Source organism: Channa argus, chromosome 12, assembly GCF_033026475.1.
Source record: "Channa argus isolate prfri chromosome 12, Channa argus male v1.0, whole genome shotgun sequence".
NCBI lineage: Eukaryota > Metazoa > Chordata > Actinopteri > Anabantiformes > Channidae > Channa > Channa argus.
Genome location: NC_090208.1, coordinates 20,888,586 through 20,915,364, shown reverse-complemented (window position 1 = coordinate 20,915,364; position 26,779 = coordinate 20,888,586). Strand labels below are relative to the sequence as shown.

Genomic DNA, 26,779 nt, shown 5'->3' with positions numbered 1-26,779 from the left:
ATTACCTTTGAAGCCAGTAATGTTATTAAAAATATGGCAGCAGTTATCACAGTTATTAGAAATACACAGTAATCTGCTTAGAGGCCATGTTAAAGCAATAGGGCATAAGTGGCAGTGGTACTCTGGCATTTAGATAGTGATATTAATGATATCCTTTATAAACAATGATATTAAATTTGCATCATATGAACAGGAAATAACAAGGTGATGACGTAGGCAATAGAAGCCAGTGGAACTAGTCAGGTCATTTTCTCCTGCATCCTACGGATCAGATCGTGTTTTAAGAAGCGTGAGAGAAAAGTAACAGGGGCTGCACAGTCAAAATCCAGTCCTGGCAAGCAACATTACAACTTGGGCTTCTCATGAAAAACCTTACAGAGCAACAGAGTTTTTGGCAACCATCACTATTCTCTAACTCCCTAACTACACCCTGCAGGAATGTCTGCTATGCTACAGCCTGCTGACTGAGTGACAGACTGCCGAAGTGTTTTTTCCCTGACAAAACTATAGCGATCCAAAACAACAATCCACAAGAATAAATCAGAACTAATCTAACACGAACACAAACTTTGTGCTGGTGTCAATGTTATGTGACGCTGAGGAGGAAGATTTTTTGACAATTTAGGAGCTAGACAGACGTGTGTGTGTGTTTGTGTGTGTTTCCTTTCTAGATATATTTGAGCTGTAGTGCAGGTTGATTGATCTGATCTTGAAGAGTGCGCGCGCACACACACACACACACACACACACACACACACACACACACACACACACACACACACACACACACACACACACACACAAATACAACCTCAAGTGGCACCAAACAAAAACACAGTGGACACATGCATATGCATCCATTCAACAGCAAAGCACACATGCACATGCAGGGACATTGTGTTTCTCTGCTGCATGATAAGATGTACACACATACTCTTGTACACATATACACAAATTTGCTTTTTTTTAAGCCAAACAGCATTATACTGAACACTGCATGTGAAGTGCACACACCTGTGGTGTCAATAGACCACCTCCTCCCTCCCTCCACCTCCTCTTGGTTCTTCCTGTTCTAGTGATTTCTTTCTATTGAAAAAAACTCTTTCTCTGTACTACTTTGTGTGTTTTCTAACAACAGGTCCTGCTCAACATAATGTGTATGCAAATAATAATATTAAATGTAAATTTGTTTTTTGGGCCATTGTTCTCTCTTTTTATAATCAACTTATATTGAATTTCTGACAGCCAGGCCTCTCACGATCATGTGGTTTTGTGATTGTAGCTAGAATAAAATCACGATCTGTGAGGATGCTTTAGTCCCCTTTTGTAGTCACAGTGGATTGCATGAGGAGTGGTTTTATCATTTTTGTTGATTGTCCCAGCACTTTGGGGACAACTGAAATATCTCTTCCTAAAAGGATGAGAACTACAACAAAAAAAAGTAAGTGCTAAGAAAACTACTGTCTGTTTGCAACTGTTACAAAATTCCACTGTGAAAAAATATATGAAACCACCGTAGAATATGGGCAAAAATAAGTAGAATTTAATTAGGAGATACAGACCAAAAAATAGGGATAAAAATGGAAAGAGGGGAATTCAATGGTTAGAAAGTGTTTACATTCATAGGAAATGGACTGGAATGAGCATGAGCTTGAACTAATCATGTTCAAGCATTTAGCTTTGTGTGCTCAGTGCAACAAGAAAAAGTGTATGTGTTGGAAAGTAAGTAAGGTAGGTGAAAGAAGATGGATAGAAGAAGAGGTTAGAATTACTCAATACTGATCAGAAAAAAGGCAACTGTCTGTTGCTTAAGGGGCTTATGAAAAGACCCCCAACCATTCAACTGTGTCCTCTCACTATCGCTCGCTCTCTCTCTCTCTCTCTTTCTCTGCCTCACAACAGCCAGATCTTTCTCTCCAACGCAAAGCCTCGGACTCACAAAGACACATTGTATACAGACACACAGGCATATTCACTGTCTAACCACACACACCGCTCCCTTCTCTCCACATTAACACACACACACACACACACACACACACACACACACACACGTGTGTACAGTAACACACTAGGTTTAATGGGAAAGTCCTGATTCAGTCAACAGTAGCAATAAAACTTGATCAGATTACTTTCCACAGCACTGCTCAGAGTTTGGCCTGAAGATCACTGACAGTACACTGGAGACTGGACCCATCTGTCTCCACAGCAGTGCAGGATTATTGTCAGTGTGTTTTGGAGAAAAGCATGCAATTGGTAGGCTGGCTGGTAGGCAAAGTGCTGGTTGCATTTTCCAAAGAAAAGGTTTTTGTGGCGAATGCAGATGGACGTCCCCAACGAGAGGTGAGGTCTTCTCATTTTCATGATTGTTCTGTTCATTACAGTTCACTCTATTCAAATGGAATTAGCCGCAGCTGTCAATGTGATTTCTTACAGCCCCAAAATGCTGCACATGATTAACTTGATTCATCTTGTCCATTGGTTAAGACTGTTCTACATCATCACCAGCTCCACGGGGCTTCGGTATAATCCTATACTGCCACCTAAAGGCTGTGTGGTGCCAGTACTCACTCTCTACACAGTGCTTGCACAATTGTGCAACAGTTAGGAATGTAGACACGCAAGTTTCTGCTCTGCTTCTCTTGACTGCATCAGTTGTTCTCTGTTGGGAAAATACTGGAGGTGTTTACCTACCTGTGAGTGTGTGTGTGTTTGTCAGTGATGTAAGTTTAAATACCTTTATTTGCACAAGTCAATCTAAAGCTGAAATCTAAATCATAAATAAGGCTTAGGCAGACTGAATTTTATTGTTACGTGAAGCTGATACATTCAAAGTCTTTCTAGTATAAAATTGTCGACACCTGGTGGTTATTTTAAAACATGTTTGAAAGAATGGGAACCTGTCCTTTAAGGGAAGTCAATCATACAGACAATACAAATCTCCATTCTCTCTATGATTATCGTCACTTTCACAGAATACACCTTATTTTATTCCTCAAATTTCAAGTACTATCTTTTATGGTAAATGTTGACATGTTTGCATCTAATTTGGATGGTCTTAAGGGGTGTATTTGACTCTGACCCTCTTTAGGAAAAAAGGAAAGAGAACTGAGAAAATTTCAATATTCGTACTTAAAATGTGAAGTTATTCATACTAAAGGGGGGAAAGGCTAAGAGCAAGAAATTGATTTATTATCACATGGATTAAATGCAAATGCTCATGACAAATGTGGCTGTGTGATTTATGTCACAAGGTTGACAAAAGAGGGTTAACAGATCAACAGCTCCCTCATGTGGATGCAAAGCTCCTCTATCATTGTAGGAAGTAAAGAAGAGTCTGTGGTCCTTCATGGGTTTGTAAGGTTATGTATGTAAGCAAATATATACATAATAGGTCACTTTTATTTAGTCAAGTCAGAGCTGTGGTTTATGTCCGTGGTGGAGGGGGAAGTAGTGACTGAAAGTAGACTGCTGAAATTAGCCTGTTCCCCTGTGTTCCTACTGTAATTAGCTCTGTAGCAATCAGCATGCTCACCATTGGAAGGAGATATAAGATCCTTTAGATACAAAAACAATATTGCAATTAGAAGTCTATATTAAAATCAAAGTACAGAACTTTAATTATTACAACACAATTCAATTTCAAAAGTGAAAGTACTCACTATGCAGAAAAATCTAACTGTTGCATACAATAGATGACATGATGGGTCAGGCAAGGGTAGTAATATTTTGAGGGTAAAAATTGATAATTATATCTCTTAACCACTGGTTCAATCATCAATAGTGAACTATATTTTATTCATATATTTATTGTAAAATCTGTTCTAATCTGTTCTCAAATTGAATCAGAGTACAATGTTTTCCCACTGAAATGTACTGGGGTAAAGATATAAAGTAGCAGATAGTAGAAACCTCACAATTGTACTTGAATTACCTGCACTTACTTTCCACTGCCATGTGCGAATTACCAAACATCCCAACATCTGAGCAAACAGAGGCCTTTGTATCTTCTATAAGTTTGCAAAAAGAAAAAGATGTAGGTGGAGAAATCAAAATTATGTTTATTGTTTTATAAATTAAAAGTAATTATAAAAATAAACTGCTGACACAATTCTCACAGAAGAATGACATGTCACCTTGGGTTCATGGACTGGACACGATTACTGCACATGCTTTGTATGTGTAGGGCAACAGCTGATCTGTGTCAAGTGTCGATCTACCATGATGTTTAACTTCTCCTGGGATAACAGCTGAACTTTTGCATCACGCTGACAAACACACAGGACATCTGTTCTTATATCTCACTATAGATTCTACTAAGCTCAATTTTCTTGCTTTTCGTACACTTCTGGTTCTTAGTGAGGTTATTGCAGTTCATGTTACCCCCCCCCCCCCATCTAACCCCCACCCACCCACACATACAATGCACTGTTCTTGTGTTTTTCACTTTCCCCAAGACTGACACAGTTCTAATATTCCATGCTAACATTGTACTGACCTTCCTCTGCTGAGTTCTGGGTCAGACATGCAGTCAAAAGACCCAAATACCACTGAGAGGTCACTTAGTGTGCTGATGCAGATGCACACAGCTAATTTGCATATGCATTTTATTCTTTTACCTGGTCACACATAAGCTTTGTGTAAAAGTGACTGCACATCTACATGTATTGTGTATCAAGAGTACTTTATATGCGAGCACACATGAATGTTTGAGTTGATGTGTGTTGATGTTGGTGTGTGTGTGTGTGTGTGTGTGTGTGTGTGTGTATTGGTATGAGTTCATGTGTTAGTCTGCCTGTGCCTACTCAACTGTAAGTTTCAGACATGCTCCCTGAATAATTCAGGTTTTATGTCTTGTTGCCATAGCTGATGGTTGCATGGGCCAGTGCAACATGCACATAGTAATATGTGCTTGTTGACAGACGTGAACACCCCCATACATCCTCCCTAAGACGGAGAAGCAGGGAATTTGCTCTCCTGCCTTTATCCTCACTTCACACCCCTATTTTCATTAAAACTCTTGTATTAACCTGCTTAGCAGGGTGTGGGGTACCCTGCTGTTACAACACAATGGACACACTGTAACCGGTTTCCTGTTAATGAAACACCTTAACTGGTTTTATCTGTGCCACAACTTAGGAACAATGCATATAAGTTACATTTTATATTCCTGAAGGTTCCGTTTTTCCAACTGGTCTTCATCTTCATGCGAAAAGAACACAAATATTGCAAACATTAGTCATTTTTTGAATGTTGTGAAATATATTTGTTTTCACAATCTGTGAAATCTAGGTGTGAAATTGTGCCTGTATGTATTTCACACATTACAGAGACATTCTGGTTTTGTGAACATTCACATACAAGTTAGGCCTCTGGACAAACTGGCAGTTTGTGTAAATACTGCGCAAGAACAAAGTCGAGCACAATGAAAGCCAAAAAGGTCTTTTGTCGATAATAGGAAATAATAGACTATAATAGGCTATTAGAAAGTCAAAAAGTGTGTCAAAGGTTAAGCTATTGACTGGATTTAAGTGGGTCACCGTGGATAATAGCTAAATACTTGAAAGTGGGATCAGATCATATAAGGATCAAATGTCTGTCTTTGATGCTCGACTCTCTGATGAGCCTATTCTTCCCGCTCCATGTGTGGCGTTAAGATGAGAACAGTGGACTTACAGGGCGGTCACATATGGAAGTTGGGCAAAATAAAGGACAAGATGATTAAACACTAAGTTGCTCTGGGTGGTGAATTAAGTTTGGGTGAACGGGTTAGAAGGAGTGACGGAAACAGTTTCTTCTTCTTTCTTCTTTCTGTCGCGCTACGTAGGATGAGCTCGAGTCCGGTCAGAGAGCGCGCACGCACCTCTCGTGGGGACTGAGAAAAAGCGACGTGTGATTTCTCTTTGTACTCAGTGAAGAGTTGAGGCCGGTTCTGCTGCTGCCGCTTTCTCCTTTTATACAAGCAGAGTTTGCACGCTGTAATTAGCCGGTTACTCTTTAGCTTTCACCGTAGCAGTCGGTCCCGTTTGTTCTGTGGAAGCTCCCTGCCAGTGTCCGTTTGAGAGGTTTTGGACAACAAAAGCATCAGGTCCGACGCTGCTCCCTCGGTGGATTTTAAGTCCCACATTTATCAGTCGGGATTTCCAGCGAACAGCAGCACATCCGTAGACCGCTTCTCGCTTCCTATCCGCCCCCCTTTACACACTTTCACATCTCCGGGGCGAATCATTTTTGTCCTCTCCCGCTTCCCCTTCTCCCCAAACCGAGCGACCATGGCTGCTGTAACGAGCCCAGAGACGAGCCCTCAACCTCGCGTTTATTTTCAGACGCCGGCCGGCACCACGGAGGAACCGGAGACACCCGTTAGGAAGCAGGGACGTGTTACCGTCAAATACGACCGTAAGGAGCTGAGAAAGAGGCTGAACCTGGAGGAGTGGATTATCGACCAGCTAACGGACCTCTACGACTGTGAGGTAAAGACACCAAGAATAACTGGTCGAAGGTATTGATTAGACTGCTCTCTTAAGTAATTGGACTCTACGGTAGAGCATAAGAAGTCAGCCTGTCTGTGCGTGCACTCCTTAAGCGAAATGTTGATTTATAAAAACATTATTGGGCCTTTTGTCGGTGATTTTGGCCTAGCTTCGGTTTTCCTATAGCTGATAGTATCTGGGCCATGTGCAAGTAGATGAAGTAATGAAGGGGGACAGTTCTAAACAATGTGAACACTGCAATAAGTAAGACATTTCATGCTATTCGTTAAGTCTAACCATTGTGGTTAAACTTCAGTCCTCCACCCACAGGTCGGCTAAATGTAGCATTTGCAGCTTTATAGCCTACTCGTGAAGTAGACAGCCCCTACTCCCAGTTCTGATTGGCTGAAGCAGTTTTAAAGCGCACCTGTGAATGAATCTAATCCAATATTAATAACTGGCAGCGAGTTACCAATTGGCCTATCATACCTAGTTGTCTCATGTGGTCTTTTGATTTAAAAATACAGTGGCTGCATTGGCTCTTGTAATTGCAAAATTGTAAGTGAAGATTAAGTAAACATATGGGCAAGTTAGCTGCTGTGATTCGCCAGTGGTGATGGGGGGGAAATAAGAGACAAAAGAGGGCACACTGATACGTCTTGGTAGGGGGTGCAGCCATGCAAATTTGTCAGAGGGCCACATTGGCGAGTGCGCCTCAGTGGTAACTAACTTTGGCTCCCATGTAGTTGTCATGCAACTTGGCGGCAGCTGTGTTGTAGCTACTGGCGTCAGTAGTTGGTAAGCTCATGTCAGCTCTACTGAGCAGGCATTGACCCACATTCTATTCCTAGTGTGAGGAATACAACGACTTAGCAGGTTTGGAGAATTCCCAGTAGACTAATTGGGAGAAAAGGCATGAGCTTAACGAATGATGTTTTGTTTCCAATCACACATACTTACACTAGGATAGAATGCAGGTTTCCTGATTTTGTTTTTTTGAAAAACTGTATACATTTATTTTATTTTGTTAAGAGTACCAACTTTACAGAGTGTACTGATTCCTGCCTCCAAGGCATATTAGGACAGCCTGCCTTTGCTCTAAATGGTATAGTTGTTGTCCTGCTGCTGGCAGGCTGGCCATCAAGAGTAAAGCCTTTTAAAGGGGTCTCTCTGTCTCCAAGTGTACACTTGAAAGTCCAAAATCTATGACTAGTTGTAATCTGATAGTCCCCGAACAATTAACAGTGTAAATGCTCTCAGGGACATCCAAACAACAGATCTCTCTTTTATCATGTGACATGAGAAAATCAAATTGTAGTCTATCCCATGTTTCTTCCATGAAGTTTGTATCCTACCTTTGCTCAGATTTTTCTGGTATTTGCTGGGATGTCCCATGACATGTGGATAATAATGAAGCAGCAGGGGTATGACAAGAGAGACACATGCCAACAGAGGTGATTAAATGGGCTAGTCAGGATTTGAAAATCAATGTGCTTTGATGGTCTGCCAGTAATGGATTAATATGTTGTGTTAAAGCCTTGCACAGTCAAAAATATGAGAAATGAGTGTCCTCTAATATGACCCATATGTTACTCCATTGTGTGTTACAGGAGCCCTAGATATTGATAGCAGTGTTCAATTTGAAAGATATTTCTCTCTCACTGTGTAGATTTATTCATTCATCTACCTTGCATCCATATTTCATTCACCAATTCTGTCCTTCAGTCATGCATGATTTATGCACTGATGCTTTGTTGGTGCGTTTTTTTTTTTACAGTGTAAACAGACCAGAAATTGTTCAAAAACTTTGCCAAGGGACACACATGGTCAATATTTGTCGTTTCCAGATAGTAAGACCTGAGAGTTGTAATGATACAGCATCATCAGCTTAAGAGCATAGTACATTATATTCATGTAAACTGAATATTAATCATTTACTGTTTTCTGCATCTCTCGTCCATGTCTAATGATGGCGTCTACATCTACCGTTCATCCACAGTAGTTCCTCCTTTTCATTGTCCAGATTCAATGCCTGCATAGGCTGTTAGACAACAAAGAGATTAATTCACAGTCAGTTCACTGATGGAGGCACATTGGGCTCACTTAGACAGGCAAATGTGAAGCACGTGCTACTCAGCAGTGTAACTGGAGAGGCAGCTTTTGCCAGTCAGGGAGCAGAGCGGCTGTTGGGAGAGTCCTCTTCACTTACAAAAAACATGTGGCTATGGTTTTAGTGGTTTTGCTCCTTTTTTTTGTTGTTGTTTCAACTTTCTTGCCTCATCTTTCCCTCATTTTTTGTCATGTCTCTTTTTTTTTTAGTGCTGACTCATGTAATAATCCATGTTTTTATTTTTGGCCTTAATTATTATCTAAGAGCCACCTTTTTCACTCCCTCTCCATTTGTGGATGCATATTTTGGCTATTAATAAAATGTCATGGACTTTGTTCAACAGGGAATTCATAATGAGCTACTTTCCCGTTTATATACCCTTTTAAACATGCTAAATGCAGTCACAGTGTCATTTCTGCAGCCACCTTGTCAGATTTTCATCCATCCACTTAGTCAGCCTATCAGTCAGAGTTGCTATGGGTAATAGTGAGGAGCCAACCCTTAGTATAACTCCATGGCAACAAGGCTGGTTAAATGTTTGTTGGTTAACCGTGCAGTGGAAAAATGGGTTCATTTAGTAATAGAGAGCTTAGTACAAAAAGCGGCTGAGTTATTTTCTATTTTAATGCTAGATTATACATTCAGCATACATTCAGTTCATCTATTAGCAGAGCCTTAGTGAATACCTGCAGTTGATGGTAATGTGGCATTTCTATTGTTACACTCCCTCATTTGGTTATAGAGCGGTAGCCTACTGGTACCACATTGTCTATTGCTACAGTTGCTAGGGTGTATTTGGAAATGGTGGGGTAGTAGATATGGAGTAAAAGAAAAAATGTGATTCAGTATATCAACTCATACAATATAAGTTAAGTATATAATACAATCTTTTACATTATTTATTAACTAGTTAGCCTGAAGTAAGAGTCAAAAGGTTGAATTATAGGCTAACAAAAAGCAGGGCTTTGCCATATTTGATCATTCATAATATATAATTTCTCTCAGTTATAAGACTTGGTCTTATTGTGGTATTCATGATATAATTGTGTAACGATTTGGTTGTGTATATGCTCCACAATTTGAGCAAAACTTTTGCAATAATATATGTATCATGCAACAAGAGGGTTTTTTTTTGTTTGTTTGTGTTTTTTTTTTGTTAAATTGTGATACTGTAAGCTTTGCAAAATATTGATCGTTTTATTTTTGGGGGGACTTGTCTCACACGTACTTTCAAACAAATAACTTTATCTTGAGTTATTTCTGGAAACATTGGCTTGACCCTTTTTGGAATGATCATGCAGCAATAAATCAAATGAAATCAAACATGTTATTTTGCAAGTTGTAATGGAAACCTGTTCTAACACAAAAGGGGGAAGTGGGGATTTGTGGGGGAAAAAAATAACTGAAAAGCCCTGTTATGAGTCAGCTGGTGGAAACGGTGTGAATTATCCAGCATTCAGGTTTGTCCCTCACTACTGGAAGAACTATTAGCAGTGTTTCTCAATAGCTTAACTGTCCAGTGGACTGATGAGAATTTTACTGTCCAGCTCCTCATACCAGAAGCGCAACAGGCGGTACTTGTATTGGTACTTAGTATCAGCAAGTATGCAATTGTAAGTACTTGCACTTGTACTCAGTTTTGGTGAAAAGTGCTAGCAAGGCATCCCTAAAAGTAACATATAACAGTTGAAGCAGACAAATATACAGCAATGTTCAACAGTGTTGAATCAGTTAACTAAAAAAAATGGAAAAACTGTTGGATTGTTCAAACTCTGTCATTAGAAGTAAGCCTGCAAGCTAAACTAAACTAACCATATGAATGTTTGTATGTTCGTATGAAAAATGATTGTAAAAAATATACACAATAGTGTTAGCTAATTTCCATGTTAAAATAGTACAGCTAAACACAGAGTTGTTAGGGTATTTCTTTTTAAAAAGGTGACCAGCTGATAAAACCAAGCTCCCAAATCCCACCAAACAATCTCACATGTAAACCCAACTGTAAACTGAGTTTGTTTAAAAAGAGAAAAACTGACCTGAGCTACTGAGCATCATCAGAGAGTGTTTCTTTAAGCACAGGTGTTGAAGTGTCTCTGTTATTGAGCCCGCGTGCTTTGTATACAAGGTGTTAAATGAGTTTGAGCTCACTCTAAGAAAAAGAGGATTCAGGGTTATAATTACCATTGGAACAACTCTACTTCTAGTAAAATGATTAAACTTTACTGCAGACTATAACATTTTCTGTGATGACTGTGCTGTTAAATGTTTACTGGTCTGTAAAGAAGTCATTTCTGTGCTTTATAACTTCACTTTGTTTTCTGCTCATAGTACACTGGAGCTGACCAGTAGCTACACAGTTAACAGTGTAGTAAATGGGCGGCCCAATCCCCAGAATGCAGGGTCCTACGTGTCCACACACATGGCAGAATTGGTGAACAGGAATGCAATAAACAGGGGAAGAGAAGGGAAAAGAAAACTAGAGGGGATGGCAAGAAGAGAAGGAAAATGTAGTAGGAGTTGGCAGCAATGCCAGAGACAGAGGAAGCATTTTTATAACATGTCTCCTGTTATGTGCTATACAGTGAGAAAATACAATGATAACCACAAAAGTTCCTTTTTCTATCTGCAGTAACACATTAGCATACCCTGTATAGAATTCAGTGACCTGACAGCTCAGGAAACAAACAGCATTCATTTTTATTATTTTTTTTTTGTTTTAAGAGAATATTTTATTCTGTGTTCTTCAATTCTGCTTTTACAATTGTTTCTTTTCCACAGCGCGGTGTCACACTCAAAACTCAGGTATTCCCCACATGCATCACAGGACAGGCTGACCAGTAAAGCACATCTCCAATTCAGTTGGCTTTAGATTGAAAAATAGCCGCTTTAACCTCATTAGTTGTTCTAGGCAAATGAAACTGAACAGGACACTTAAGTCACTGTGTAAATAAGCATTAATAAGCATCGAGATGATGCCAAATTCGGTTTTAGTAATTTTAATTCAGTCCTTGATGAAATTTTCCATTTTACTATACAACATTGTCATTAGTCAGCTAGTTAATTTATTGATGTGTAGGCTGGTGTTTTCCGCCATGTCCCAGTAGCAACTCTAACAAATGACTGTAAATATAAAAACAAATGCAAATGTAGTGTAACAGTTTATTAATATGCAGGGGGGAAAACATTTAGCTGAACATATTTTAACATCTATATGTTAAGCAGAAGAACTTAATATCACACTGTGACACTACGCTGTGTAGCAAAGTCCCTAATGTAAGCAAAGCAAAAACATATGAATCTTTGCAGGGGAATTTTCACAGTTGTAGAAGAATCTTTATGCTTCTAGATCGGTGCATTTTTAAAATTAAAATATATTTATACACCAAAAAACAATAAAAATTATCATAGGACAGAGCCTGTGAGATATAGCCTACAGTTGCAGTATAATGGATACAGTTTACTATATTAGGGTGTATGTAAAATGTATTATACAAACATAGTAATGAACAGTACTTTTACTACAGGCATATTTTGTTCCTATGAGGCAGCAAATTGATATTTCCTTAAATGCATTGCTTAATTTTAATTCTTAAACAACAGACTGGTAAAGGAGTTTACACCCAGGTCAGTAAAAACACAACAAGCATCCTGGTGTTTTGTTGTTGTGTAAGAAAGTCAGCCAGAGAGTGGTTTCCGTGGAGCCTAACCGTGAGAACAGCTGTAATTCCGTACCTATACTAGTAATGAATTAGGTTTTCGTCATTTAATAAATTCACAGGGTAACACAAATGCACAGACATATACTGTGCAGCAGTAACTCAAACCGTACACTTTAAGGCCTGAATACCGATCAGCACTCTTTGTGTAATAATGGGACTACAAAGAGTAGTTGTTAAACAGTGGGAGTGAAAGACCCCAGTGTGTTTTCGTAAACTCCCCTCACACCCACACACACACACATTGGTACATGTAGACACGGACATGCACACATCTTTTTAATGGCTTACATGTGTTTTTTATATGGTGAACACAGTTCTTTTCCTGGTGGAGTGAGGGTGAGTCAGCATGGAGGCTACTGTAGCCTGAAACTCTGTGACTGACCATATGAGCAGAGTTAAGATACAAAGTGAATAAGTCAGCCAAGTTAGGGAGGAGAGATGCAAGAATATCTTAACATGTGTTTTGGTTTAGTGTGTACGTAAAATTAGAAAGAAGTAAGGAACACCAAGTGAGAGAAGGCACGGGTTAAGAAAGTGAGGGATGTAAGGAGACTGAACTGGGGATGTGAGTCACTCAGAGGAATGTTTATGCACATTGTCACAGGAAATATGTGAGTAAGAAGGCATGAGACAGACAGCAAATAGGAAAATGTACAATATTAACATACCACTTTTTCTGTGAGGTTACATTTTGATGGGATAAGATATGAATTTATGCAATATACCATATTTATAGTATGTTGCTGTTGTCCTTTTCATCTTATTCATAACGGAATATACAAATTGGTTACCATAATCCCTGTTTATTTCTTTCCATAAGCATAAGGATCATAATGTATTAAAGTGCACACATGCTTCTCTGCTCAATAATTGTATTGATCTATAATGTTTAACATTTTTGTTTCACGCAGTTCCCAAAGTGTTTAGTGTCTAATGTATTTTAGGACTGTACATGCTTTTGATAGCTGTTGGGAGAACGTTCCAGCACCCTCAAGGAGGCTTTTTAAAGTGACCCTTAGTATAATGGTTATGTAGTTAGTTACACATGGCTGTGTTGTTACAATATGTGGCTCCAGGGTGTTGTTGTTTGTAATAGTGCTCTTAAAAGGGGGGTGGAAATGAGGTTTCGTGGATGCTTGTCTATTGGTCTACAAGTTGAAACTATATTAAAACAATGAAACAAACAAAGCCACTGTCTTAATATTTACCAGTGGGGACTGAAGTCGGCAGCAGCTAATGGGGATTCTTCGGTATGGAGAAATGTTCATCATAAAGTCTGCAAGTAATGGCAAGTGCTTGCAGGTTAGATGAGGTAACAGAGATCCACTCAGGAGTGTATTAAAGCCCCAGGAGGTGCATTAGAGCAGACGCTATTTGAGCTGTTATTTAACTGTGGGGAAGCATATGTCAATTGTAAGTCAGCTGCCTCTGACTGTGTTGTGTTTTGGTGTATAATATGTTTATTTTTCACCAGTTACAGAGAGTCTAGGAGTTGTACATATTGTCTTCCTGTTAATGTTGCATATGTAGAGAAACTGATAATAATGATGTCATGCTCAGGGTGTGATTTTTATTAAATAAAATATTTTGAGCTTTAAGCAGGTAGTAATACATGTACACTTACTTGGCTTCACAGAACTGTGGCATGGCTCCCTGACCTGATGTCCCTTTCCAGCCACTATTAGAGAGCTCACAAGGTTAGAGCACCATTGCTATCCTGGCTTTATATATCCGCCATGATGTCACTACTGCGTGAAATGTAACTTAAGCTTTCCTGGTATCAGCCTAGGAAATGTTATGTGGCTGGGTGCCTGTGCTGTTATCAAAACAGCTCTGGCTAAGGGGAGACACGATGAATAAAGTGTGGACACCTAAACAAAGATGACAGAAGAATTTATTAGTGAGCTCAGTGGTATCATAGTATATATAATGTAAATGTGTCACTGGGAGACATTTAATGTGTCATTTGAGACACTTACTTTAAATTCACAGAACAACTGGACATATTTGGGCAATGTGTGACAATCAGGTGTGATTAAAAGATGCTGATTCATCAGGCAGCGAGTCAGTCACTCTCTCTCTCTCACTCAGACACACATGCACACACACACTTACCCATAAGAATTAAAAGTAATAAATGAACATAAATCAGCAATAGAATTTACAATAGGTAGATTTCACCAAGATAAGGATAAAGGATGATTGATCTGCACTGGAATTATGTTTTCTATACTATTTTGAAACAGATTATACTATACCTCAGTAATGGGAGAGTGAATTAAAAGACTAAAAATATAGAAAAATATTTTAATGGAACGTGCATCACCCTATAGGTTTACCAAACTAGTGAACTCGGTGAAGGCTGTGGCAAATGTTACTTTGGTTGTGTTAGTAGTTATTTCCAAGAGTCATAATCTGCTCTGATCCTTCTTTGTATGCATTTGTATTTTGATCTGTACATAATCTCTCCTTTTCAGTCCATTTCTGGTAGTAATGACTCTTTTGGCGCCTACTGGAAGAGTGTGTGTGTGTGTGTGTGTGTTTTGTACATGTTTTTGTATTTTTGTTATTTTTTGTTCCCATTATAATTAATAATTGGTTGAGAATCAAGAAAAATCAATTTGTTAAAACACCACGGGCTAAAACTAATACTCAATACTCATGTACAAGTGATAACTCATCAATGTTGCTCAAAAAATTTATCCAGCACCATGATCTCCTCCTCAGATCTGTCACAGAAAAGGGAGACTCAAGAGGAAATGGAAAGTGGAGGTGGAGGGTGAAAGTGGGCACTTAAGATGCTGTCTGGTTCACATATTTCAGATGAGGGATTTTGTAATTAGAGTGGGCTGAAAAGGGAGATGGGTGTTCTGTGTGTGTGTGTGTGTGTATGTGTGAGAATTAGAAACTTTCTATCCTTTTAGGCAAATCTTAGACATTTCACTCGAAAGTTAGCAGCCAAAAGTGATTTTTGGCTACATTTTCTCTTGCTTCCAAATTGCCAGTTGTGGTTGTCTCTCACTCTTAATGTCATATTTACTTTGTTTGCCTCTAGCTGATATAAATGAATTTAATTTGTTTCATTTTTTAACAATATTATATTTGATTTTGTTTTTTTTTTTTTTGTTTTTTTTTTGTTTTTGTGGGTTTTTTTGACAGTCTTTTTTCAGCCATAACCATTTAGTTCTTTGCTTTCTAAAGAAATCAGTGTGGTTACGGTTGCCTCACCATAACCTACCTCATCATAGTACACGAAGAGGAGTAGTAGTAAAAATTTGCAAGTGTGATACTGTAGCAGAGCTCCAGCCCTGGCAGCACTGTGCAGTTGCCAGTATGAGTCTTCCCATGGCTGGTCGTGACCCAGGGGGACCAGCAGAGTGTCTCTGCACAGAGATGCTGCAGCACAGTTTTTAACTTGGCAAACAGATTTTTAACAGTGAGCATGTGGGCTTTGGGTGGGATTCTTTGAATATTCCAAGGTTCATTAAGCTAAAGCTTATAGTAATTTGATCATGTTGCATTTTTAACAGACATTTTATAACACACCGCAATAATGTTGTACGTGTAAAAATGCATCAAGTGGTGATGTTTGCTAAATAAGTGACTGATATATCCCCTCCCTGTGACTAAGACTTTTTCTTAGTAAAAAGGCCAATCATGTCCACCACTCGAAAATTCCTGTTTTTACCAAGATATCAATTTACTCTATAGTACTTTTTTTTTTTTTTTTTTTTTTAACTCTACTAATGTACAGTATATGATATTGTCACATAATTATTGGGTAAGAAATACCAAAACTACTGTGCCTGTGTCCTAATTATAGTGATGAATTTTTCCTGGCATCATATGAAGACACGTTCCATGTACTGGGAGCCTGTTTGGTTTGGCTTTCTCCTGCAGTAATTCTGAAAACAACCCACACAGCACTCGGACACATTGGTATGCCCACATCACTACTAGCAGACTCTGTAGGCTCTGCTTCGTTTTACTTTACATGACTGATCCTTTTGCATTTTATCGGAAGTGAGATAGCAGGAAGCCTGACAGGGCTGCAGAGTCAAAACAGACATAGGCTCTGGTAGGATGTGGTAAATGCGGGTGCATGTTGTTTTAGCAGGGATTCTTAATAGACCATGAATGTAGGAGCTGAATGTGTCCTTAATTCACATAGGTGCATGATGACACATTGAAAGGTTGTGGGGTTTTTTTTGTTTTTCTTTTAAGTACTGTTGGTGACACAAAGAAAATCTTGGAAATCACTGAAGTCACTTCCAAATGCACAGTGAGATGTAAGGAAGGATTATATGACTGATTAACAATTAAATTGGGTTTTTCTAATCTCAAACTAAAAAGTAAATGAGTTGTAAAGGCTACTTCAGTGCAGCTGTTCCGCCTCCTGCTTCTTCTGTGCTTTTCATATGATTTAAAACAGGACAGGATATTCTTGCTAGAAAGGAAGTGCATCCAGCTGATTAGACGTGCAACAGAGATGAGATAAACTACACACAGACGCACACACCAACAAAAAAAGGTGCAAAGTAAGAGTAAAAAATAAAAATATTATATATATATATATATATATAAGCTTTATATTCCACACTAGAAGCAACATTCATTAATTTAATTGGACACCCACATTTCTTATACATACCAATCCTAAAGTCACTATCAATTTTCATTGTGTTTCTATTAAGTTTATACAAACACATGCAGCCAGCCAGCTCCTTCCCACTACCATTCAACCTCCCCTCCCCCTTTTATCTCCTACGGTCACATGCCAAGACAGGAAGTAGCAGGGTGATCTGGTGTTTTAACCCCTTCAGTGCTTCAGAGAATAATAATTAAAAATAAATAAATTCTAAAGCTGTATTTTCTGCTTCATGTATTTCAGAAAGATTATTTTGTGAGACAGCAGGTGTTAAAGGGGATCACCGAAAAAAGGGAAACTGACACTGCAGACTCCTGAGAAGGAAACTCCTGCATGTGTGCGAGACAGGGACAGATAAAATAACGGAGGTAGAAAGCAGAAGGCGATGACATAATCTATGCTTAATTCCAAAACCCTTCGTGACTCTGGTGACCCCATTGTGACTCGCTCTTCCTTATGCTTTCTCCTAAGCGCTATCATGTCCCTAACAAGGTGGCCCATATGCTATGAATTGGCCTGTTATAGATGCATCAGGGGTGATTGAGAGGAGCACAGCAGGGTAATGCCAACCAGAGAGAAAGAGCATCAAAGGATACCTGAAGATAAAGCGACAAAGACAGAGCATGGCAGGAAGCAGGCTAAAGCCAGTATTTTTCCTTTGTCTGTGTGTAAATCAGTCACGAGTGTCCTAAATTGTCCCTCGAATTGGCTTGCAGCCAAACTTCATCTCCAGCTTCAGTTATTTTGACACGAAAAAAGTCTACTAAATTTATTTTATTGTAATTTCTAAAAAGGCCAACTCAAAGTTCAGGAACATGTTTCCATATTTACACTTAGATGACAATGAAGAGGCACTGTGTGTAGGACTGTGAACATTTCCGTACTAGAACTAGACTTCCTCACCAAAAGTTCTGGAATAAATCATTAATCATAGAGCAACTTTTGTCTTTGGTTTTTATGTTTTTAGTGGCCCAACTCCATTTCTATTGCACATATTCTACCTTGCTCAATCAACAGGTGTTGTGTTTGATACACAGGCCTGCACATGATATGGGAGTTTGAAGATGTCCCAATCGGCTCATCTGTGAGTCTTCATGAGCTGCAGCTACCCCTTCTTATTCAAAGTCTGAATCTTTGTAAAAGCATGTGTCAGTGTTTGTCCACCACCATGTGTAAACATGTTTTTTAAAAAAGATTAATCACAAGTGTAATCTCTTTAGGTGGTCATAGGCAACAAAAATTTACCAGCTGCTTTGGATTCAGAGATTTTACTCTGAGCTCTTTTACCTATAATCTGAACTAATTGCAACTGATTGATACTATGACACCAGGCTGGGTAGTCTTCTCTTTCAGCTTTGTGAACCAAACCACCCATCCTGTTTTGCAACACAGGGAGAACTGGAACAGATAAAATTTCAAGGAATAGCATTGGTGTAGCAGTGTAAATGTTGTGACATGTAGATCACATGTCAGCCTCTCCTCACTCCTCTATTTCCCTCATCTCTCCACCACAGTGCAATCTTATATGAGAAAAATACAGAAAATTACATCAAAGGAGTAAAGAGGATAAAAAGGACTCTCAGGGTCTCTCCTGATGGACGCATAAAGTATCACTTTGCCAGACAAGTCAAAACAAACACACAGAAGGAAACTGGAGTGAATGGCATCATTGTTTAGCGCCACGTGGCCTGCTTTTCCCACTTCTCCACTTCCTCCATCCTGTCTAATACAGCCATCATTTCCCTCTGTCTCCAGCACCCCACTCCACCCCCCACCCCACCCTCCTTTTAGCCTCCCTGTAGTCTATCTAGCCAAAACATTGTTTTAGATTATGCAGCAAAACAGGTAATCTGCCAGCGTGAATTCTGATTTTTATCCTAGTTTGTTACTGGGGCTGGCGGAAAGCAAAAGTCATCGTACAGCTTCTAGTATAGCCCGACCCTTGCTAAAATGCTTTACATTTTAATTACTTTCTTGTACACGTCCTCTTATTCTCCCAAGTTGCCAACATCTGTACACATGCAGTGTAGATAGACCCTATTGCAGGGAACATTTATATATGGACACAAATAAATCAAAGTCCGTGGTAGTCAATTTCAGTAACGTGAGGTCAGATAGAGTACTGCAGAATAAAGTGTAGCACAAGTTTAAAAAAATAAATAAATAAACAGCTGACACAGGATTAGGTATTTCAGTACATCTATGACCTTGGATAGATTTCTGAAAAATTCTAACTTTGCTTCATTGGAAATGAACTCATGGGAGTGACAATTATATGTACAGTGGACTTGATGGGCATTTTTGTTGTGATAGCAGTGTGTGTGTGTGTCTGTGTGTCCTATGTTTTCTGGTGAGGGAGCTGTGTCTGGTGGTAATCAGTCCGTGCCTGCAGCAGTTAGATTCCCGATGTCAAAGGAACAGTGCGATGACCTACACACATATACACTTGAGGCCGCTTCCACACTGTCACATCTCATTCTGCTCTGTTCTGGAGGCAGCCTGCAGTGTGTCTGTCTGCTGCTCTCTCACAATGTAGTGGTCTGTGAATCGCATTTGCAAGCTTGTCAAGAAGAGTGTAATTAAAGACCATAAAAACAGAGGTCTGTGTGCTATTTTACAGTATCTCTCATGTGATGCTGGTCCTTAAGAGAAAGAAGTTTTATATTAATGTAGCACTTACAGTTTGTGCCTGGGAAAAAAAACACCTGCAGTCTGTGTACCTTGTAACTGATGGATGGAAACCTATATAGACAGGTGAGAAATAAAATATTAAAAAAGAGGTGGAGGACTGTAACAAATTCAGTTACCTCCATACAGAGTTTCTTTTCAACTGGCCTACTTAATTCTGTTTTTTTCTATTCAGAAATGTCAGACTTCTTAATTGCCTAAAACATCAGAAGAACCATGAGTGGAGTACTGAACAAGTTAAGAGATGAAACTGATACTAGCAGTGACACACTGAGTGTGAATTTTCCATTGGGATGAATAATCTATATATCTATTTATCTCTCTTAACTAATACAAAATTGGTTAAGGGACCACTTCTGATTGAGAATCAGAAGTGGTTTTGTGTGTGTGTGTCAGGCAGTGTACAATATAGTCACAAGAAGAGGTTAAGAAGCTTTAAAAGCCTTTTAAAAATGTCAATTTAAATTTCATACCATCATAAGTAAGTGTGTAAAATATTTACTGCAAATTGTAGCTGCAGAATGTTTCTGGTGTCAGAGTATTTAATAGCAAGGAGCAAAGAAGCTGTTCTGAAGGCTTGTGTTAACTGCACTACTGTTGCTGCAATATCGTGTATCAAACTCCTAAATGCTGATGCAGATGTTTACTGGAAAGATTTCCAATTAAGCAAATCCAGATCACTGTTAATTGCTCCTCACTGCGCTGCTTTGTTTGCAAGGCTGTTGTGGGTACCACTACCCTGTAGCCATTTTTTATTTATTTAATCCAGATCACATCTGCAGCCAAAAGTAAAAATCCTCTCCAGACTGTAGACTAGTTCAGTAAGTCAGTCTGCAGGATTGTTTTGAAAATCCTCCCTAGTGGTTCCCTGCTTTCTTTGTCTCCTCTCAGAAGCCTGTCTTCCGGCCTTTTTTGCCCCTCCACTCTCTCCCTGTCTTTCTCTCTCTCCATCTGTGTGTGCTCCACTCAGCTGCTCCCTCTTCTCGATATGCTTCTTAACCTCTTACCTTCCTTCCTCTGGCAGTCCCTCCCCCTCCTCAAAGATTTAACATGCTGTCTCTCAAATCTTTTTTAGTTAGCTGCATTAAGTGAGTATCACTTATGCTTTTCAGGGCAATGAACAGCTGGTAGTACATTTATCTTCCAAGTATGATATGTAATGCTGTAACTATACCTGGACAATATAGATCCAAGGTAGAAAATTATTCCCAAACCACATGAAAATAGAGACTCATTGTAGTATTTAGCCTTCTTTAGTGCATGTAGTAGCACATGGAGCCCATATGATGTTCTGTGTGTTTGTGTGTGTAAATCCGCTTCAGTATGTTTGCAGTGTAAGCATTTATGTGTTTGACTGTGAAGCTTTGAGTCTGTGGGTTGGAGCTTTAATTTTGAAATTCTGCAAAAATGGAAGCTTATTATGAGCGTTGTGTGAACAAGTGCCGCTCTGCCACTTAAATGTTATACTCAGCTTTTGTGCGTGTGTCAGCCTTTTGCATATTTTGTCTGCATTACCCTGAGAGTGTGTGTCGCCCTGCTGACAGTAAGTCTGTCTGTCACATTGCGTCTCTATCTCACACACACAGGCTGGCCTGCTCCAAATTAAATCCTTACACACAGACGTGTGTGTGTGTGTGTGTGTGTGTGTGTGTGTGTGTGTGTAAAAAAGCAAACAGACACTCTATCAGGCTCAGACTTATTAATGCTTATTTTAAAATTCTTTAATCTGCTTGTGTGTGTTATGAGGTGTGTAATGAAAATATTATGAGTAGTTTTGCTGCAAAAAAAGAATGAAACTACCACTCAGTTAATGTGATGCCCAAATGTGCACAGTGTGCACAGGCAGCATGATGTGCCTGTCTGGGTTTTTGAGAGTCTACATGACTTGTGTATTTGAGAGAGAAAAACTGTGTGTGTGTGTCTGTGTGGGGATGGGGCAGTTGGGCAGGTGCAGAGACAGCTGGCGTGGGCAACTCTAACCAAGGGGGAGGATGAGAGTGAGAGATTCCTAGAGAATGACATGAATATAGGGTAGCAACTGAGCTGCAAAAAAGGGGAAATTAGTGTTTGTCTGCGTGCAAGTGTTGATGTTGCCAGTGATGGCTTCTTTGATCAGAGAAACAAGAGAAAGAGGGAGACTGTTAACCACTTCTGAGAAATTAAAGAACAATAATTTGGTGAAAAAAGAGAGATGTCATGTAGAAAGATTAACTCCCATTACACTCGGGTGTCACTTTGATTTATTTACTAAAAGTTCCACAAGCATTCTGGAGACAAGTGTGCATTTAAACTTTATATGAGGGGTCAGCTTATCATACTTGGGCTGTAACTGCTTTGCTTAAAATGCATAAATAACATAATTAGGCATTTTCATTTATAGTCGTGTTGGGTTATGTATATATGTAATGGATTTTGAATGGTCTGCAGGTCTAAAACTCGGGTTTAACCCTTTTGATCTTTATGGTACAGCATGTTGTCTTGAGGACACTGTCACATTTGACAGAGAAGTTTTCAATAAAGTAATCATAGAAAGAAACCACAGCAAAGTAAAGAAAGTGTTTAAAACGTGTTTTAATTTCTTTTGTACCACATTTATTAAGTGATGTAAAACCCATAGTACAACATTTGAAGAAAAGCCCCTCTTACCCTTTTTGCTTAGTTAGTTAGTTGAGAAGATGGATGTCACTTTTGGTATCTCATCCACTCACCAGTTAGCTTAACTTAGCATTAACACTGGGAAGCAGAGAAAGCAGGTAGCAAAGACCATCTAGAAAATCAAAAATGGAAACTGTGAGATGTTCATAGAAAGAGCTGTCTGTATACGTATTTGTCTTTGTGTCTCATTTCTTTTCTCTGTCACATTTCAAGTGAGAGCCAATGGACTAACACCACCCTCTAGTGTTCAGAAATGGACATTCACCAATCGCTGAGAGAGAGAGAGAGAGAGCGAAATGCCTTTGCTGGTCTATTTGCAGACAACCACATAACACAAACACAAAGACTAAGAATAGAAAGGAGTTTTTTTTTTTTCCCCCATTTGTCTTTTCCATGTATGAAAAGAGAGGTGTGTGTGTGTGTGGTCCTGCATAAACTGTGGCAACTGTGTGAGCACACTTTTAATGAATTTAGTCTTTTAATGAGCTTGTCTTTCTTTTTCTCTTATGTTTTACAGGAGGAGGCTATCCCAGAGCTTGAGATAGATGTGGATGAACTTCTGGATATGCCCAGTGATGTTGAACGGGCTGCCAGGGTCAAGGTGGGATACTAACACACATGCATATTCTGTGTCAGAGCACACGTAAATGCATACATGTGCAAAAACAAAGTATAATTTAAGACTGGTTTTGTCTTCCAGGACCTACTGGTTGACTGTTATAAACCTACTGAGGTAAGAAATCATTCTAACTACTTTCTATCTCCTGATACATATTTTTTAAAGTTTTTTAAAATAGTTTTTTATTTTGTATTTTTGAATAAACCCTTATGTGTTTTGTCCCCTAATAGGACTTCATCTCAGAGCTACTTGACAAGATCCGAGGGATGCAGAAGCTCTCCACGCCTCAAAAGAAATGATGGCTTCCGTCCTCTTCCTCCCCTATGTCCTTCCTCTCACTTAGCCCTCATGTTTTGTCTTCCTACCACTCTCCCTTCTATTTTAACTTTAGTTTTCACTGAAGATCGTCACAAAACTTTAACTGGACCTTGTTCCCTCTTGTTGTTCGGCCCTGAGCCTTTTTCATTTTTCTTTTTCATACTTTTCTTCTGTTGTTGCCTGGATCCAGCCCCATAAATCACTTTATTATTATTTTACCATTTCTTTGTTGTTTGTTGACTTTCTTCTTAAAAACATAAAGAAGAAAAGTGTAAAGAATGGACAACATGTGATTCATTGGTCTTAACCCAGGCAGTCTATACTCATGCCTCTCTTTCACTCATCTTGCTCATCCAGCTCCTCTTCCTCCCACCTCCCCATACACTACCCTCCATCTGTCTGAGGAGGAAAAGATGAGATGAATCCCATAATTACTGGGAGCGGAGCGACCTAGAGTGGAAATAGGAACAAGTGAGAGTCGGCACCAGCCAAGAAAAGAGTGGATGGTGAAACAATGAAGCAGGAAGGAGCCAATCAGTTTAAAGCTGCTCCTGACCATTCCTCAAGTCTACACCATTGAGCTTCTTGATTTTATTTGTAAGGGATTTAAATTTGTCCAATTTCATCAAGCTATCAACCTTTTCTTATACTATGTTCTAGTTTTGTTTGAGGGCATGGGGCTAATAATCTGACTTTATTTTTTTTTTTATTAAATTGCTTCTGGGTGGGGGAGGGTTCAGTACAGTCTTTGCTCATCCTCCCCCCCCCTTAATCGGAGGCATTTACTAAAGTGGTGCATTAAAGACTGTCATTTTTGTGTCTGTTGAAAAAAACGTTACTATGTAATTTTGGGAAGAAACTCTGAAATTCTGACCACAAAGAATATCGTATGGTATATCTTTAGTGCTGCGAAGAGGGAAATATGACCCTTGGGAAAAGTGGTTGAACCTAAAAAAAAAAAAAAAATCACTGGTCAGCTGTGTGGTGGTGGTTGTACGGTCCAACCAGTTTTAGACAAAAACTTTCATCGAGGGTAGAAGTAGGCTCTTTTAAATCAGGTGTGCTTGACTAGAATTCTGATTATTGCGGAATAAAGTCTGTTTTTGTTTACTCAAATGCATAGTGCAGTCATTAAAAAGGTGTTTAGAAGCCACTGCTGTCCAGCCTGCACAAACGTGTGTTGCTAAATGCTATGTGTGTGTATGTTGCTACATAATGTACAGCAACCGTCATAATGGGAGTGTTTTTCTGGCCTGTATATTCTGCTGTTCTGTATGAAAAAGTAGATTTTTAGTATAGGACTGGTTCCTGTTTTTGGATATACTACAGATTGATTTGTTTTCTGGATGCATTTTGTCACGCATACACACACTGACAGTCCGACAGGGGGACCCACAACAAAGCTGCCTTGTGTTTTGTTTTTGTTTTTTGCTTTAAATCATCATCCCTCGTCTCTCTATTTTTTGTTCTCTCCTTTTTTCTAAGAAATTACTTAGTCCACCATATTGCTTTGCACTACAGACACTGAAAGTGTCTCTAGAGCTCAGTGTGGGTTTCTTATTGGTAGACCCACAATTTAGACCCTTTATTGGAAGGGAGGCCTCTGTTTAAAATTGATGCTGTTAAATATATTCATCCTGCATTTACCCTTCTTTTCATTCTGTATCTCCCTCACACACAAACACACCCCACCAGACAGACCGCACTTGGGGTAGAGGAAAAGGAAGCACATTAGCAAATACAGCTGCCTCTCACACAGATGTGTGTGCATGCACACAGGGAGGGTCCTTAGCCATTACAAGAGCTGTTTCACAACTGCATCTGCCAATAATCTCAAAGAATAAGCCATCTGTTTCTCATCCTGAGCCAATCACATCAGAGACTAAGGCACATTGGCCAATAGGAGAAGCAGTAACATTTGCTGTTATTCCTGAGACCAATTGCTAACACCTGCAGAGACAGCAGATCTCCACTGTCTGTTTTTATTTCTCTCTCAGAGCCAAAACACACACACAGAGGCCTATTTTCATCTTGCTGCTCTGTCATTTATCCCTGGAATCCCCTCTCACCTCCCATTCAGTGTCATCCTTCTGTCCACCCTCCATTTCTTTCCTTTCTTCAGATTCCTTTTCCCTTTTTAAAAAACAGATGTTGCCTTAGGTATTATTTATGTTACACAAACCAAATAAATAGGAGACATTCATTTTTTAAAAAGGTAACACATACTGGTTAAAATGTGTTACTGGCCAGAACTGCGGCATGTGGAGAATCTAATCCTGTCGCTTTTTTTTTTTGGTTTGTTTTTGACAAAATGAGATTCTGTTGTTTTTTTAGAAGTGAGTGTTTAATACTTAGGCCTTGATACAGTAATTTGTTTAGATAAAACAAATGTTCTTTACATTTACCATTTTAATACTGGTATGTTTTTATTGTGATCATGACATTTCTTGATGCCAGGCCTTGGATTAATGTGGTTGAACAAAAATCCATTCAGATACATTTGGTGCGATTGCTTTGCCTTTCTAGTGGCATTTCTAAACCAGGCACAATCTGTATTTTTCGGAGACATTTTGGTTGATCAGATTGTACCAGGCAAGTTTAATCAGTATCTGAATTTGGGTGGATTTTCCTTTCTAAATCCAGGTTTGGATTATACCTTCTTAGACTGTTATTGAGAAGTCTGTTTTTTTACTGTTGGGGAAAATTGCAAAAAATATATATACTGATTATCATCATTGAGGCTAAATACAAGAGCTAAACCATGCAGATTGGAGGAGTAGTGGTGATTTTTATTATTTTCTTTTTTGGAGTGATTAGATCAAACCAACCAACAAATGTAGCAATATCAACAACAGGTCTTGTTTTTGCTCAATTTTGTTACACTTTTATGCAACTTTAATAAAAACATGTAAAACTGATAACTGGCATTGTGTCCTTTTTATCATTACGGTTACCTGTTTTGTCAGTTCTCAGCTACACAAAGCTTAGAGAGCTTAACAGCCTGTGTGTGGTTTAGGAGGTAAAACAACTTTGAAAATGACTGTTTCAATAATAGTCCCTCTAAATAAAGCTGGTAAATGGCATACACATGTGGAAATATATAATGTAGACATTATTAATGGCATTTATTCCACCTGTGGTTTTCCTGCTATGACATACCAAAATGTCTGCCATGAAAAAGGCCTATTGTCCAAATGTTTTGAATTCCCCCATTATTATTTCCATGGCTCTCTTGACATTTTTCACTACTTTGGTGCCATCTTGTGGTTTGCAGCAAGTAGGCTATGACAACTACATCTACAGACTAATGAGTGTGAAGAAAGTGAGAGTCCGCATTTTGAGATTTTTTTTTCTGTTCTAATTACTGGGTTGTTAATGTTAGGGCAGGCAGAAAATGGTGCTAAACACAATCATGTTGTCCGCATCACATTGTGCTAATGACAACTTCTGAGCAGGGGTTGGAGGAAAGGCTTGATGCTTCTGTCTAGAGTGTAATTACAGAACCTACCAGATCATAAACCCTTGAATGACAGTGTCTTACAAATTCCA

General features: G+C 39.1%; 1 protein-coding gene across 1 annotated transcript; it reads left to right on the top strand.

The window, feature by feature from the left end:
- Positions 1 to 5,822: 5,822 nt before the first annotated feature.
- ppp1r14bb (protein phosphatase 1, regulatory (inhibitor) subunit 14Bb) lies at positions 5,823 to 26,151 on the top strand. The gene is made up of 4 exons (XM_067525450.1): positions 5,823 to 6,473; positions 22,811 to 22,894; positions 22,994 to 23,026; positions 23,143 to 26,151. Exons 1-4 carry the CDS (start codon positions 6,273 to 6,275, stop codon positions 23,209 to 23,211), a joined length of 387 nt encoding a protein of 128 aa, XP_067381551.1. The 5' UTR covers positions 5,823 to 6,272; the 3' UTR covers positions 23,212 to 26,151.
- Positions 26,152 to 26,779: the final 628 nt, after the last annotated feature.